Source organism: Bufo bufo, chromosome 11 (assembly GCF_905171765.1).
Source record: "Bufo bufo chromosome 11, aBufBuf1.1, whole genome shotgun sequence".
Classification (NCBI taxonomy): Eukaryota; Metazoa; Chordata; class Amphibia; order Anura; family Bufonidae; genus Bufo; species Bufo bufo.
Window position 1 is genome coordinate 23,038,205 of NC_053399.1, and position 13,663 is coordinate 23,051,867.

Here is a 13,663-nt window from a genome sequence, read left to right on the forward strand (position 1 = left end):
TGCCAGCAAACAACCAGTCAGTATGGGGACGAGCGATGGCATGTAAATGCAGCACTCTCCTCCGCTGACGAGCAAGCGAATGTTGGGAAGGAAGACAATCTGCTGTTCTGTCGTCCCGTGTAAAGGGACCTTTCGTCCTACAAGACATTGTGCCTGGTTTATCAGTAAATCTCCTGGTGTCAGACTCCCTTTAAACTGATAGACCCTTTAGACCTTAAAGAGGACCTTTCACTTGTAAAAACAATATGAACTAAGTATGCTGACATATAGAGCGGCGCCCGGGGATCTCACTGCTCTTACTATTATCCCCGGGTGCCGCTCCGTTCTCCCGTTATGCCCTCCGGTACCTTTGCTCCTTAAGTTATAGTAGGCGGGTCTTCCCTTGTCCTGTGGGCGTCTCCTTCTCCTAGGCCACAGCGCTGGCCAATCGCAGCTCACAGCTCACAGCCTGGGGGTTTTTTTTTCTCCCAGGCTGTGAGCTGTGCGCTGCGATTGGCCAGCGCTGCAGCCTAGGAGAAGGAGACGCCCACAGGACAAGGGAAGACACCGCCTACTATAACTTAAAGAGCAAAGGTACCGGAGCCTATAACGGGAGAACGGAGCGGCGCCCGGGGATAATAGTAAGTGCAGTGAGATCCCCGGGCGCCGCTCTACATGGCAGCATACTCAGTTCACATTGTTTTTACAAGTGAAAGGTCCTCTTTAAAGTGGATTTACTACATAAAAAAACAAAAAAAAAAAGCAAAAAAAAAAAACAAAACTGGATTTACACTGCCGAACCGTCAGGAATGAACGTTCATATGCTCGTTACTGATAATCTGACCGTGTAAAGCTGGCGCAAATCATCCAATGAATAAGCCAAACGCTTGTTCTCCAGGTGAAACAATCTTTCCTGCAGACACCTCAATCATTGTTTCTGGGCAGCAGATTGCGCTGTGTGAACAGCGATCTGCTGCCCAGAAACAATGAATCTTTATGAGGGCAATTGATGGGAAGTAGCCATTGCTTGTCCCCACACAGAGGAGATGATCGCTGCATGGAAATACTGCTCTTCAACTCCACTACCGAGCCAGGCAGTTACCAAGAAGGAACCGACCCTTCCCGATAATAGCCTGCTCCATCAGGCTATGTAAATCCAGAATAAGAGACTTTAACCAAGTCCAACAATGCCGCCTCCAGAAAAGAAGAGGGCTGTCGTTGGGGGGGTCATAACAATTGGACCACCGTTACTTGGACAATGATGGGATTTCCTAGATGAAACAACCTCTTAGTTAAAAGGTTACAGGTTAAAACCTACACAAGTTTCCATTCATGACTTTGCTGTAGTCCACTTGGCCTCTCATGGCCCGGATCTTCTTGAGTTTATTTTCCTGGGTCTCCACTCGCTCTTTTAGCTTCTGAAGTTTCTCTGTTTCGGAGACGGTCTGCAGCTGACGACGCTCCTGTTGCTTGAGATAACGCAAGCGCTGTTCCTGCCGGTGCGGATGAAGAAACGAAGTTTAGGACAGGAAAATGATAACAGGGAAACTAAAGCTCAACTGCGGTGGTTAAAAAACAGACAATAGAGAAGGTAAACATGGATTCCCACACATCTGTAGCTTCCTCTACTGGTCATTTCCTGAGAAATGCAGTCTTCTTCCTGAGGCAACAAAATGGCTCCCTTATGTCTCGTAAACGAAAGATAAGGAGCGGAGGGGTCCTTGGAGATGATAAACAAATGTTAACTATGATGAGCAGCAGAGAAGAGCTGCAGAGATAGGAGAGGGCGCCAATTGTGCCAGCAAACACCACTTGTACCTCTGAAAGGTCATGGAATAATCTGTCAGTGCTTCTGGCACGGCTTATTCTGCACAGCAAATCAGCCGGTGAACAGAGAACCTCTGACAGCGAAGAGGACAAATAAAAGCTGCGTTCTATAAAAGAATTAGTCACAACTGTCCGAACGTACAGGTCTACACTTTGTGAGTCCATAGACTGTGACTATAATTCATACCGCTACAGATACTACTGCCTCCCTGTCTAACCATATAATTAATACTGGTACAGATAGTACTTCCTGCCTGTAAATGATGTAGGCACAAATACAACTGTCTCAGTGTCTCACCCTGTAATTCATAGTGGTACAAGTAGTACTGCCTTCTTTTCTCTATCTGTAAATCATGTAGGTACAGATAATCCTGTGTCCCTGTCTCTCCCTGTAAATGATATTGATTCGGATAGTACTGCCTCCATGTATCTTCCTGCAAAATGATAGTGGTATGGATGTACCGCCTCCCTGTAAATGATGTAGGTACAGATAGTACTGCCTCCCTATCTCCTCATGTAAATTATATTGATACAGATTATACCGCTTCCCTGACTCTCTCCCAGTAAATAATATTGTTACAGATAGTACTGCCTCCAGGTCTCTCTCCCAGTAAATGATATTGGCACAGATAGTACTGCCTCCATGTCTCTCCCCCAGTAAATGATATTGGCACAGATAGTACCGCCTCCATGTCTCTCCCCCAGTAAATGATATTGGCACAGATAGTACTGCCTCCATGTCTCTCCCCCAGTAAATGATATTGGCACAGATAGTACCGCCTCCAGGTCTCTCTCCCAGTAAATGATATTGGCACAGATAGTACCGCCTCCATGTCTCTCTCCCAGTAAATGATATTGGCACAGATAGTACCGCCTCCATGTCTCTCTCCCAGTAAATGATATTGGCACAGATAGTACCGCCTCCATGTCTCTCTCCCAGTAAATGATATTGGCACAGATAGTACCGCCTCCATGTCTCTCTCCCAGTAAATGATATGGGCACAGATAGTACCGCCTCCATGTCTCTCCCCCAGTAAATTACATTGGAACAGATAGTACTGCCTCCATGTCTCTCTCCCAGTAAATGATATTGGCACAGATAGTACTGCCTCCATGTCTCTCTCCCAGTAAATGATATTGGCACAGATAGTACTGCCTCCATGTCTCTCTCCCAGTACATGATATTGGCACAGATAGTACCGCCTCCATGTCTCTCTCCCAGTAAATGATATTGGCACAGATAGTACTGCCTCCATGTCTCGCCCCCAGTAAATTACATTGGAACAGATAGTACTGCTTCCCTATCTCTTCCTGTAAATGATATATTGGTACAGATTATACTGCTTCCCTGTCTCTCTCCCTGTAAATGACATTAGTACAGATAATACTGCCTTCCTGTCTCTCCCAGAAAATAACATTGGTACAGATAGTACCCTCGCGCTCGCTATATGGATATCCTGCTGTAGTATTTTCCTTTAGGTCCCTATAATCTGCAGAAGGTCTAATGATTCTGGCAGGGGCTCAGCTGGGGCATCCAGTGGTCCAGTTGTTAATGGATCCACATAGTCACTGGACACGGATTAGTCATGAGCTTATGACTCTAAATAGGCCAGTAGTAATAGTATCAGGAACCACCTCTCATTTGGACTCACTATGCTGGATTTTCTTGGTTCAGCAAGTCGTCAGAATCTAATGAACTTAAAATATCTGGAAATAATGTCTGACGTGAAACCTTTTATGTAATTCTGAAGGTTATTACAAACAACCCAATTACCGGCAGCAGGATCTTAATATTAAAAATGCTGCCGGCATCCAATTATCATGTAAATTGCCGTTGTGTATATCTAAATTACAGGGTTCAGGGTACACACGTCAGCAAATTTCACCTTGTGTCAAAACACTAAATATTTCTCAACAGAAACAGAAGAAAGCACTCCAAAACTCTCATATCTGGCCAATCCTATTTGGTTAATAGGGTATCCCACCACCAAGATATCCAGCACTGTAATGGCCAAAGGCATGGAGAGCAACACCACGGTCGAAATCAAGTCTCACATGGCGAGTGCTCTGTTCATGGATGGAGTGTGCCAGGTCATTTAGAAGATCCTCAACGGGGATTCCAACCAATAGGGCATTAGGTTTTCTAGATCAGACTACCCCCTTATAATATGACTGTAGACCTACGGTACCCACCTTTGCCACCAACATCTGTTGCTGGTTCTCGATCTGCTGCTGTTGACGAGAGGCCATATCCTGCAGTTCTGAAAGAGTCAGCTCCACTCTTGGGTTGCCCACCTACGTGAGGGTGAAACATAAAAATGCTAAGATTTAACACTGCGAAAAAGTTGCTTACACACAAAAACATACGTAATCAACCATGGTTCACCTCAAAACCCAAATGATGGATGCACGCACCACGTGCCAGACTGCCGCCCAAGTTGTGACCTTGGAAATAGCAATAGCCGATGAGAAGTTTAAGAAGTCTGTACAGAGATGTTCTACATATGGAATACATCCATTTGTCACACGTCTTGTATAGACGAGATGTATGCAAATCATCAGTCCTGCACCCCCCCCCCCCCCCTTCCGTTTCTTGCAGCCATTTCCCCCCCCCGGGATCGCAATACATTCACTAAACCATCAGGGCCTTTAACTCTGTGCAATCTAGTTTTGACATTGTTTCTAAAAATAAGAGGCCATAATAATAATAATCCAGTAAAGTGAAATGAAGAAAAGGATTTCCTTATTAAGATAAAGTCAGGTGAAGAGGAAATGTCTACAACATCCCAAAGAATCTAGTTCCTATAATAGCACAGACTCCAGAGGACACAATGAACCAGGGCAATGCTGACGGGCACAGACATACGGTGTAATCACTGGGACTTCTGGCGCAACCACCAAGATCCAGCACAGTGCTATAATGGTTATGAGTAAGGATCATTTTGCACGGATAGATAAACTGCCTGTAACGACTGCCGGAGCGATGATTTACCAAGTCGTTTAGACCTGGAGGACTAAGATTTATATTTTACAATAGTCACGTGTTTCTTTTCGATCAAACGATCACTCGCTCTCCCCCCCCCCCCCCCCCCCGCCCCTTTCATGCCGATTGCTTTACTAGCAACACGGAGATGTTGGTCTCACGCGAGTAAATTTTACGTCAACATTTTTACATCACCATAAAAGAGGCCATCAACGACAAACAAGAGACTTCTCCTCTGTCGTTCCATCGCTGCACATATTTACACCGGTCAATGATTAGAAGCGATCATTCAGGCGATTATCATCCCATGCAAAAATCCCTACTTTGAACGGTATGGACAACTTTGCGGCAATTTTTTTCACGATTCCATTTTATTCGTTTTGGGCTAAAAATAAATAAATCTGTTTTTCTATTGACCTTTATATAAAATAAAAAAATGTCAGCTGTTTCTGACACACAGGGGTTAAAAATCAGTCTAGTTGCAAACTGTGGCTTTCTGTTTCTTTTCAGTCCCCCTGGCTCATGTGTAGCTCTTATCTCCTGACCTCATAAACGAGCATAGCTCAATGGTTATCAAGCTGCTAATAATATGGCTAAGGCCTCTTTCACACTTGCGTTGTCCGGATCCGGCGTGTACTCCATTTGCCGGAGGTGCCCGCCCGATCCGTAACAACGCAAGTGAACTGAAAGCATTTGAAGACGGATCCGTCTTCAAAATGCGTTCAGTGTTACTATGGCACACAGGACGCTATTAAAGTCCTGGTTGCCATAGTAGTAGTGGGGAGCGGGGGAGCGGTATACTTACAGTCCGTGCGGCTCCCGGGGCGCTCCAGAATGACGTCAGAGCGCCCCATGCACATGGATGACGTGTCCATGTGATCACGTCATCCATGCGCGTGGGGCGCCCTGACGTCACTCTGGAGCGCCCCGGGAGCCGCACGGACGGTAAGTATACTGCTCCCCCGCTCCCCACTACACTTTACCATGGCAAACAGGACTTTAGCGTCCTTGCAGCCATGGTAACCATTCAGAAAAAGCTAAACGTCGGATCCGGTAATGCGCCAAAACGACGTTTAGCTTAAGGCCGGATCCGGATTAATGCCTTTCAATGGGCATTAATTCCGGATCCGGCCTTGCGGCAAGTGTTCAGGATTTTTGGCCGGAGCAAAAAGCGCAGCATGCTGCGGTATTTTCTCCGGCCAAAAAACGTTCCGTTCCGGAACTGAAGACATCCTGATGCATCCTGAACGGATTTCTCTCCATTCAGAATGCATTAGGATAATCCTGATCAGGATTCTTCTGGCATAGAGCCCCGACGACGGAACTCTATGCCGAAACAGAGCAACGCAAGTGTGAAAGAGCCCTTAAATATGTGTTTATGAGGTCAGGAGATCAGCGATAAGAGCTACACATGAGCCGTCAGATTCAAAGAAGACAAGGTGGCAGCTTGCAAACGGACTTATTTTTAACTTCTGTATCTCAGAAATGGCTAAACATTTTAATGAAGTCCTCCAATTGTAATCTAGGTTTGCACAAAAAATATACTGTGTATATTGCTTAAAAGTTAATGAAACTTATAATAATAATAATAATAATAATAATAATAATAATAAAATATCAAGGAAAATTTGGAAAGTGAAAAAAAAAAAAAACTGACCACAACACAGCCGTGTGCAAGGAGCTTGTATAGCAGCACAATATCTGAAGCTGTAGGGAGGTAACACGACGCTGTAGGCTGCTAACTTGCAGCATAATAATAATAATAATAATAATAATAATATTAAAATTTATTTATATAGCGCCACCATATCCCGCAGCGCTTTACAAATTCATAGGGTTCATGTAAAAAACAAAAGTAACTGGCTAATATGCAACTGAAACACTAGGAGTCAGGGCCCTGCTCGCAAGAGCTTACAATCTATGACGATAGATATTCTCCCCTAAATGTAACTCTCCTAGTAAAAACATATACTTTATTTTTTTACAATGAACCTATGGTATTTGGATGCCACTGTATGGCATCCATCTGAGGCATCTGTTAACGTACACTTTGGCAAAAATGTGATGCGAATCCAGCCCAAGACCCTTCCTTACATGCGTCCATATTCAGTTCTGTATACAAAGTACAGACACACAGCGGTGTGACCAACAGCAGAAAGGTAAAGTACACACGCCGCACCAAGTAATGCAAATTGTACCAAGAAAGGCACTAAATATAAACGCCTATTATTATAACGCGTGGAATGCAGCGCACAAAATATAAAATTCTTGTGTTTAACCCCTCGGCAGCCAAAATCATTGTTGTGAACATTTCCAATCTCTTAACACTCTTCCCGTTCTCATCCCTGGAGCGCATTTTATATCTTCCCTGGAAGCCAAGGGGTTAACAGAAGAGGCTGCAAATCCTGAAGCACAATTAGTTACAAGCGCCAGCAGGAAATCCTCTTAATTCATTCAGCATTAGAGAAGCCGAGACAATGCGCAGCCACCCACTCTCAACCCTGAAGGAAAGTAGCAGAAAAGTCGGCGATTTAAAAGGGAAAAAATATAAATAAAACATGGGTAAACCTGTAGCTTGACGCGCTGCTCTTTCCTCCTCGCCCACATCGTGACAGGATAGTTGGGGGGGAGGAAGGGCTCGTAGATGAGGCCACAGGGTCTGCAGGGGTTCAGACAGGTGTTACTCCCTGGAGAAGGAGTGTGCACACGAGTGAAAGGCGACAGGTACGTGTCTAGGAGCGTCTCGCGTACCAATGAAAAAGAGCATCTCCACTTTAGAGGAGGACAAACAGCCTCTTGTATAATCCTACACATTCCTGCAGCTTAACACCAGGCCCTGAACATCAGATCCTCCCTTTCCAAAGCCACAAAAAAAAATAATAATAATAAGCCGCGGCAACCTCAGACAGCCGGTGTGCATAACGTATAAGGGAGAGTGAAATAACAGGATTTAAAAAAAAAATATATATATATATATATATATATATATATATATATATATATATATATATATATATATATATAAAAATCACACAGCTTCAGGCCTCGTTCACATTTAGGTTTTCCACGGATAGCACATGTACCCATTGATTTTAAAGTATTTCTTGACACAACAGTGGTTTTCTGTGAATTCACAGAGACATGCACTGCTTTGGTCCATGATGTGGACCCAACATGACCATTGAAGTCTATGGTTCCATGAAAAAACAATCGATACAACACTGATGGCATTAGTGTTCTGCCGGTGATTCACGGACCATTGGTAGGAGATGCTCGGAAAGTTCATTTTGAGCTAAGCAGGTCTGTGAAATTCAGATAACGCGCGGAGGACCAAAGAAAAAAAAAAAAGATACATGGTCATGGCTGAAATGTCAATAAAGGGACATAAAAATGTGAACAAGGCTTCATTAGTCAGGGGGGAAAAAAATATATACTACCGGTAAATAGGTGTCATCATCCCCATGGCCTCCATTAATTGTATTATACGGTATATTAGCACTGGAAGATTGCCGACTATTTGGTACCATACACAAGCTTGCTTAAAGGGGTTGACCAAATTACTCTATGGCCTTATGCCTATGGACACCACCAGAAAACCCCAGGAGACTTGTACTGGGGCAAATGGTTATAGGCAAAGTCGGATCGAATAAGATTTTTGTGTCTACTTTTCTATAGTAGGATGAACTTTTCCCGAATCCCATTTTAGGACTACAGGAGGCATAGGGCGAGTTCACATCACCACCATAGATCTCTGTTGTTCTGCTCTGTTAGTAGAGCCGGACAATGGAAACAATGGAAGTGCCGGATTCGGCACATAACTGAGATGGGTGGCGCTGAAAAGACTCCATTGAGTCCTTTCAGTTTCTGTTCGGGATCTTGTTTTTTCACCAGACAAAAAAAAAAAAAGGTGTGCTTGCAGGACTTTTTTTGTCCAATCTTTCGGATGGAATCTGTGACAGAAGCCTCCGAACAAAGCCTCTGACGCGGATGCGAACAAGCCCTTTAAACGAATGGCTAAAATGATCATTGAAATTGAGGTTGAAATTGTCCCTGTTAAATCAACTTTAGACTAATGTCTCTGGCCAGCGTTAGGCCCTGCACCAGTCATAACAGTATTGGTGTTTGCCAGAGTGTTTCTTTAAATAAACTGTATAGGATTAAGGCCTCTTTCACACGAGTGTGGCGTGTGAGGGCCCGATAAGATGCGGGTGCGTTGCGGTAAAATGCGCGATTTATCCGCACGAGTGCAAAGCGTTTTACACGCGCGTGAGAAAAATCGCCATGTTTGGTACCCAGACCCAAACCTGGACTTTATCACTGAAGTTCAGGTTTGGGTTCGGTGTTACATTACAGAAGACGACAGAGATCCGAAACTACGCGATCAAGTGAGTTAATTTTTTTTATTTTTAACCCCTCCATCACTATTTTACTTTGCATTCTGTATTCAGAATGCTATTATTTTCCCTTATAACCATGTTATAAGGGAAAATACAGATCGGGTCCCCAGCCCGATCGTCACCTATCAACCATGCGTGAAAATCGCACCGCATCCGCACTTGCTTGCGATTTTCACGCGCCCCTTTTCACTTCTATGGGGCCTGCGTTGCGTGAAAAACGCAGAATATAGAGCATGCTGCGATTTTCACGCAACGCACAAGTGATGCGTGAAAATCACAGCTCATGTGCACAGCCCCATAGAAATGAATGGGTCCGGATTCAGTGCGGGTGCAATGCGTTCACATCACGCATTGCACCCGCGCGGAATACTCGCCCGTGTGAAAGGGGCCTAAATGAACATGGATGCTTTCATCCACAAATAGCGCCACACCCATCCATGGATTGTGTCCGGTATTGCAACTCAGCTCAAGTGATGTGAATGGGACTGAGAAGCAATGCCACGCACAACCTACGCTTTTCGACGCCTTGACTATGCCTGTGTGCCACCACATATTACAGCATTATAGCCGATCCCAAAGTACCTAACTTATTTAACTGGTTTACAATCCATTCATGGTTTTACCATTTTTATTTTATTTTTGCAAGCCGGAGCATCCTTCAGTTGACGACCTAGAAATGACTGGTCTCCCGTGACGGAAAGCAACGTTATGAAGGAAGCAATGTAAAATCTGATTAAATGGTCGTGATGCAATGAGCAGAATAGAAGAGGGATCTTCTGAGAAACCGTGTGTAGACCCAGACCGCATGCATAATGGAAAATATGGACACACCCTTCATTCAGCTATGTATGGGGTCAGCACGGGACCACAAAAACAGGGATTCAGGTGTCTGGCTGGATCAACTTAACCACTTCCATGCATGCGGCATATGTTGTATGAACTGCATTCGCTCACAAATTTATAGGAGAACTTGACGGTTACATCCTTCTTCCCAACCAAATGTGTATTCTTCCAATGCATCCAAAATAAAAAAGGAAGTTACACTGCAAAAAGTCAACTAAAAACTTCCATTGTTCTATCTCTGCAGGTCCAATGCAGACCTTGGATCTCTATGGGAACACAAATCTGTGTATCCTAAACATGGAGTAATCTAATGCCTTCCCATCTGTTGTCCTACCTCTTGATAAAAATATATCTGGTCAGAGACTTATCAAAAGTATTGATCATGTGGATCCAAGTGCTGAGACCCCCACCGATCTCTTGAACGAAGAGAGAGAACTGCTTGCACGGCGCATTTCATCTCATTGCTGCAGGAGACGAAGTGAGACAGACTCGAGAGAGAGTGTATGGGTCTTCATTCAAGAGTGCACTATGAGAGCACTTCTCTTTCCTCATTTCAGCGATCGGTGGGGGCTCTCGGCACTAAGACCCCCCAACAATCAAAAAGTTTTATGCGTCTCTCTGACATCCAAAGTATTTCAAAGTGCAAGTACGCTTTACTGCAGAGTCAGACTACACCGTGTTTGTAGTCTGTTACCACCGAGACTCATTGGTCTGCATGGGAGCTGGCATTACAACATTAAGAAATAGATTTTAGATAAGAATTTCCAAAGCTGCTTCTTTTTTTTCCTCTCTCTTGTTGGATGCACCGGAACAATTAAATGCACATAAATACAGCAATTCCCTGTCACTTACTTAGAGAAATCACTCCATTATTCTCACAGAAAAGAGCTGCACCCTGCAATCAGACATCAAGTGTAAATCCATTAGCAGGGTATATAGAACCTGCTGGCTTCCCATCTTCCCTCATTTATCAGGTCCGAACAAAGAAAGCGATTGTTAGAAGACAAATTTTCCTATATACCCGATCATGAATGATGCAGTATTAACCCAGCAGGCAATTACAGGGTTAAGCGCAGTGCATGTGTTGGCTTTTGTCCTGTGAACAAGGGTGTGTATGTGTGGGTGGGTGGGTGTATGGCGTGCCATCCCTTTGTTCGCAGGACTCTGGGTAGCAGAACATTTGTTGGATATTCGAGTCATCCCAGCAATGTGGACAGTGCCACCTCCCACTGACAGGACTCTCCAACCCAAGGCATCCCTCACATCTGGAGAGTCTTAAGGATGGGCTGCAAAAACAGAGCATCTCCTGGGAACAGTCCCTAAGCAAAACATAAGGAACGCAATAGGAAAAATAAAGGGGGAAAAGCTCAGGACTCTGCTGCACAGGCAGAACATCTTTGGGGTCAATAACCATCATGCCCTTAACATGTATTTATGTAATGACCTGCCCGCAGCTTGTGCCAGGAAATTAATTTACAACACTGCGTTACTGAACCGGGTCACTCCCCGACATGGTAATCTGCCCGCAAAGCAAATTCCTAACAATTTCTTATGTAACTGGCAGGCATATATAGGTGATCAATGCCATTTCTACTTACCCACATTTCCAAGGGTTTAATTTAAGAGGGGATAGAACAATAGAAAGCATCCCAAATGCCCTGGACCACTGGCAGTGCCCTTTGGTGCCAGGATGCCAAACGTCAGTTCCATAGACAAGGTCTCAACCACCACTTCATTCAGTCTGATCTTACACCGCGGAGGTTCAGAAGAATGGGGGAGACTCAGGATCCTTGTTCTAGTGATCAGCGGGGGCCCCAGCAATTATTTATCACTAGTCTCGTAGATGGAGGGCCTTTATGAAAACCCCATAAGGCTAGGTCTACACGACGACAATTTGACGCACGACAATTTTTATAATGATAGTCTATGGTGTCGCACTGCAACATGCAACATGCTGCGACTGCGAAGCGACAGTCGCAAAAAATCCATTCGAAATGGATTTTTCTGCGACTGTTGCGACGCAGTCGCAGCAGGTCACATTGCGACACCATAGACTATCATTATAAAAATTGGTGCGCGACAAATGTTGCAGTGTAGTTGTGCCCTATCTGTCGCGCGACACATGTCGTCGTGTAGACCTAGCCTTAAAGGGGTTGCCTCAGAGACAACTTTCAAAACGTAGCCTCTGTAGTGTTCAGAGGAGCCGAGGCCAGCCAGGCGGCAGCCGTTGAGATGAGCGGCAGTCCTTGTATATGGCTCGAGTCCGCCGGCACAGGAGCCATCCCTACTCAGCTGCTCTCCGTTTTGGCTGGTCCAAAGCGTGGGGCAATCTATGATGTCCATATGCCCAACAGGGGATTTCTTGATGAGACAACCCCTTTAAAACTGAATAGATCATATGATGGGTGCTGTTGTCTACTGGCTTATAGGCCTGCAGGAAAAATACATTCATTACCTCCGGCTAAAAGAAGACGACGCGGTGACATCCAGGACAGGCTTCTCTACATGGGGAGCGCCAGCAGTCAATCATGTTGTGGGCCTCTGCTGTTTACACAAGGAGTAATATGCTGAATACGGCATTCCTCCTGCTCTGCTGACTAAGGGTTAAACGCTTATAAGCAAGCCATGGCGATGAGAGGGAGGTCAGGAGAAGAATGACCCAGAAGCCTGGAGAGAAGAGATCCTTGTATACCAGGCACGTGTGCAGGGATTTTCGGATTATGTGCTTTCAGAAACCGATTCAACGGTTACGGGTTACTCTGAATCATGGGGTCACTGAATGTGTATTTGGAGGCATCTGACAATTAGCGGGCATGCACCTCAGGCACCTCCTTCTGGACTTGCTAGCGAGTCCTGAAGCCCATGCTTCAATATTGTAAAGGGGCAGCATAAATTAAAGTCACCCCCCACCTCCTGATCATCTCTGGTGGGAATATCCCTTTAAAGCATCTTTCGTAAAAAAAAATAAAAAAATAATAAAAAAATCTGTAATATATGTATCTGTCATAAAAAAAAAAGGTTATATAATCGGTTACGACGATATCACAGAGATATAATTTTAAGCCCTTAACTCTTAAGAAGTTATTTAAAGCTGAAAAGTGTCAGCTCAGCAGACAAGAAATAACGGGTTACGTTCAAGTGTTTTCTTCCTCTGCAAGGAAGAAGCCTTAGATGGAGGAAGCTCGGAGACTGGATTCATGTACTGCCATGACATGAGGTGTCAGGGGTGATCTACCATCTTCTATATACCAGGAACAGGAATGGAAAGGAAAACTTAGCTTTTTACGTCTCCCTGTTGACAGGATTCAATGCCGTTTTAAAGGGGGTTCTCCACTTTGGACCGTTCCCAATAGTTAGAAGGGTCCCTTGACAATTACCTGATCTGGGACCCCCAGTGATCAGTTCTAATCTGGGGGGAAACCTGAGAATAAATGTTCAATTTCCCTGCAGCGCCCCAACAGGGGTAATGAAGCATTACACAGGGTCCATTTAAATGAATAGGGAGTATAATGCAGAACAGGACAGGTCCTCCTGAATATAGAGGACCCTCTTTCTATTGATTTATAATTCTCTTATAGCGGGGACAAGGCAAGTCAAAATCTGGGACCAGACTTTTATTTTAGGGTGTATTCAA

The 13,663-nt window shown here is 44.6% G+C and overlaps 1 protein-coding gene and 1 long non-coding RNA gene across 8 annotated transcripts in view; one reads left to right on the forward strand and one right to left on the reverse strand.

Annotated features, from left to right (window-relative positions):
- The window catches only part of LOC120981392, a 643,721-nt gene that overhangs the window by 160,510 nt on the left and 469,548 nt on the right, over window positions 1-13,663 (forward strand). The gene's annotated exons all lie outside the window — the stretch shown is intronic.
- The window catches only part of PPP1R13B (protein phosphatase 1 regulatory subunit 13B), an 82,349-nt gene that overhangs the window by 22,304 nt on the left and 46,382 nt on the right, over window positions 1-13,663 (reverse strand). For all 7 annotated transcript variants that reach the window (XM_040410874.1, XM_040410871.1, XM_040410876.1 and 4 more), the window contains exons 5-6: window positions 4,000-4,101; window positions 1,298-1,472 (exon numbers count right to left, since the gene is read on the reverse strand). In XM_040410874.1, coding sequence (XP_040266808.1) covers window positions 1,298-1,472; window positions 4,000-4,101 — 277 coding nt within the window. The remainder of the gene's footprint in view (window positions 1-1,297; window positions 1,473-3,999; window positions 4,102-13,663) is intronic.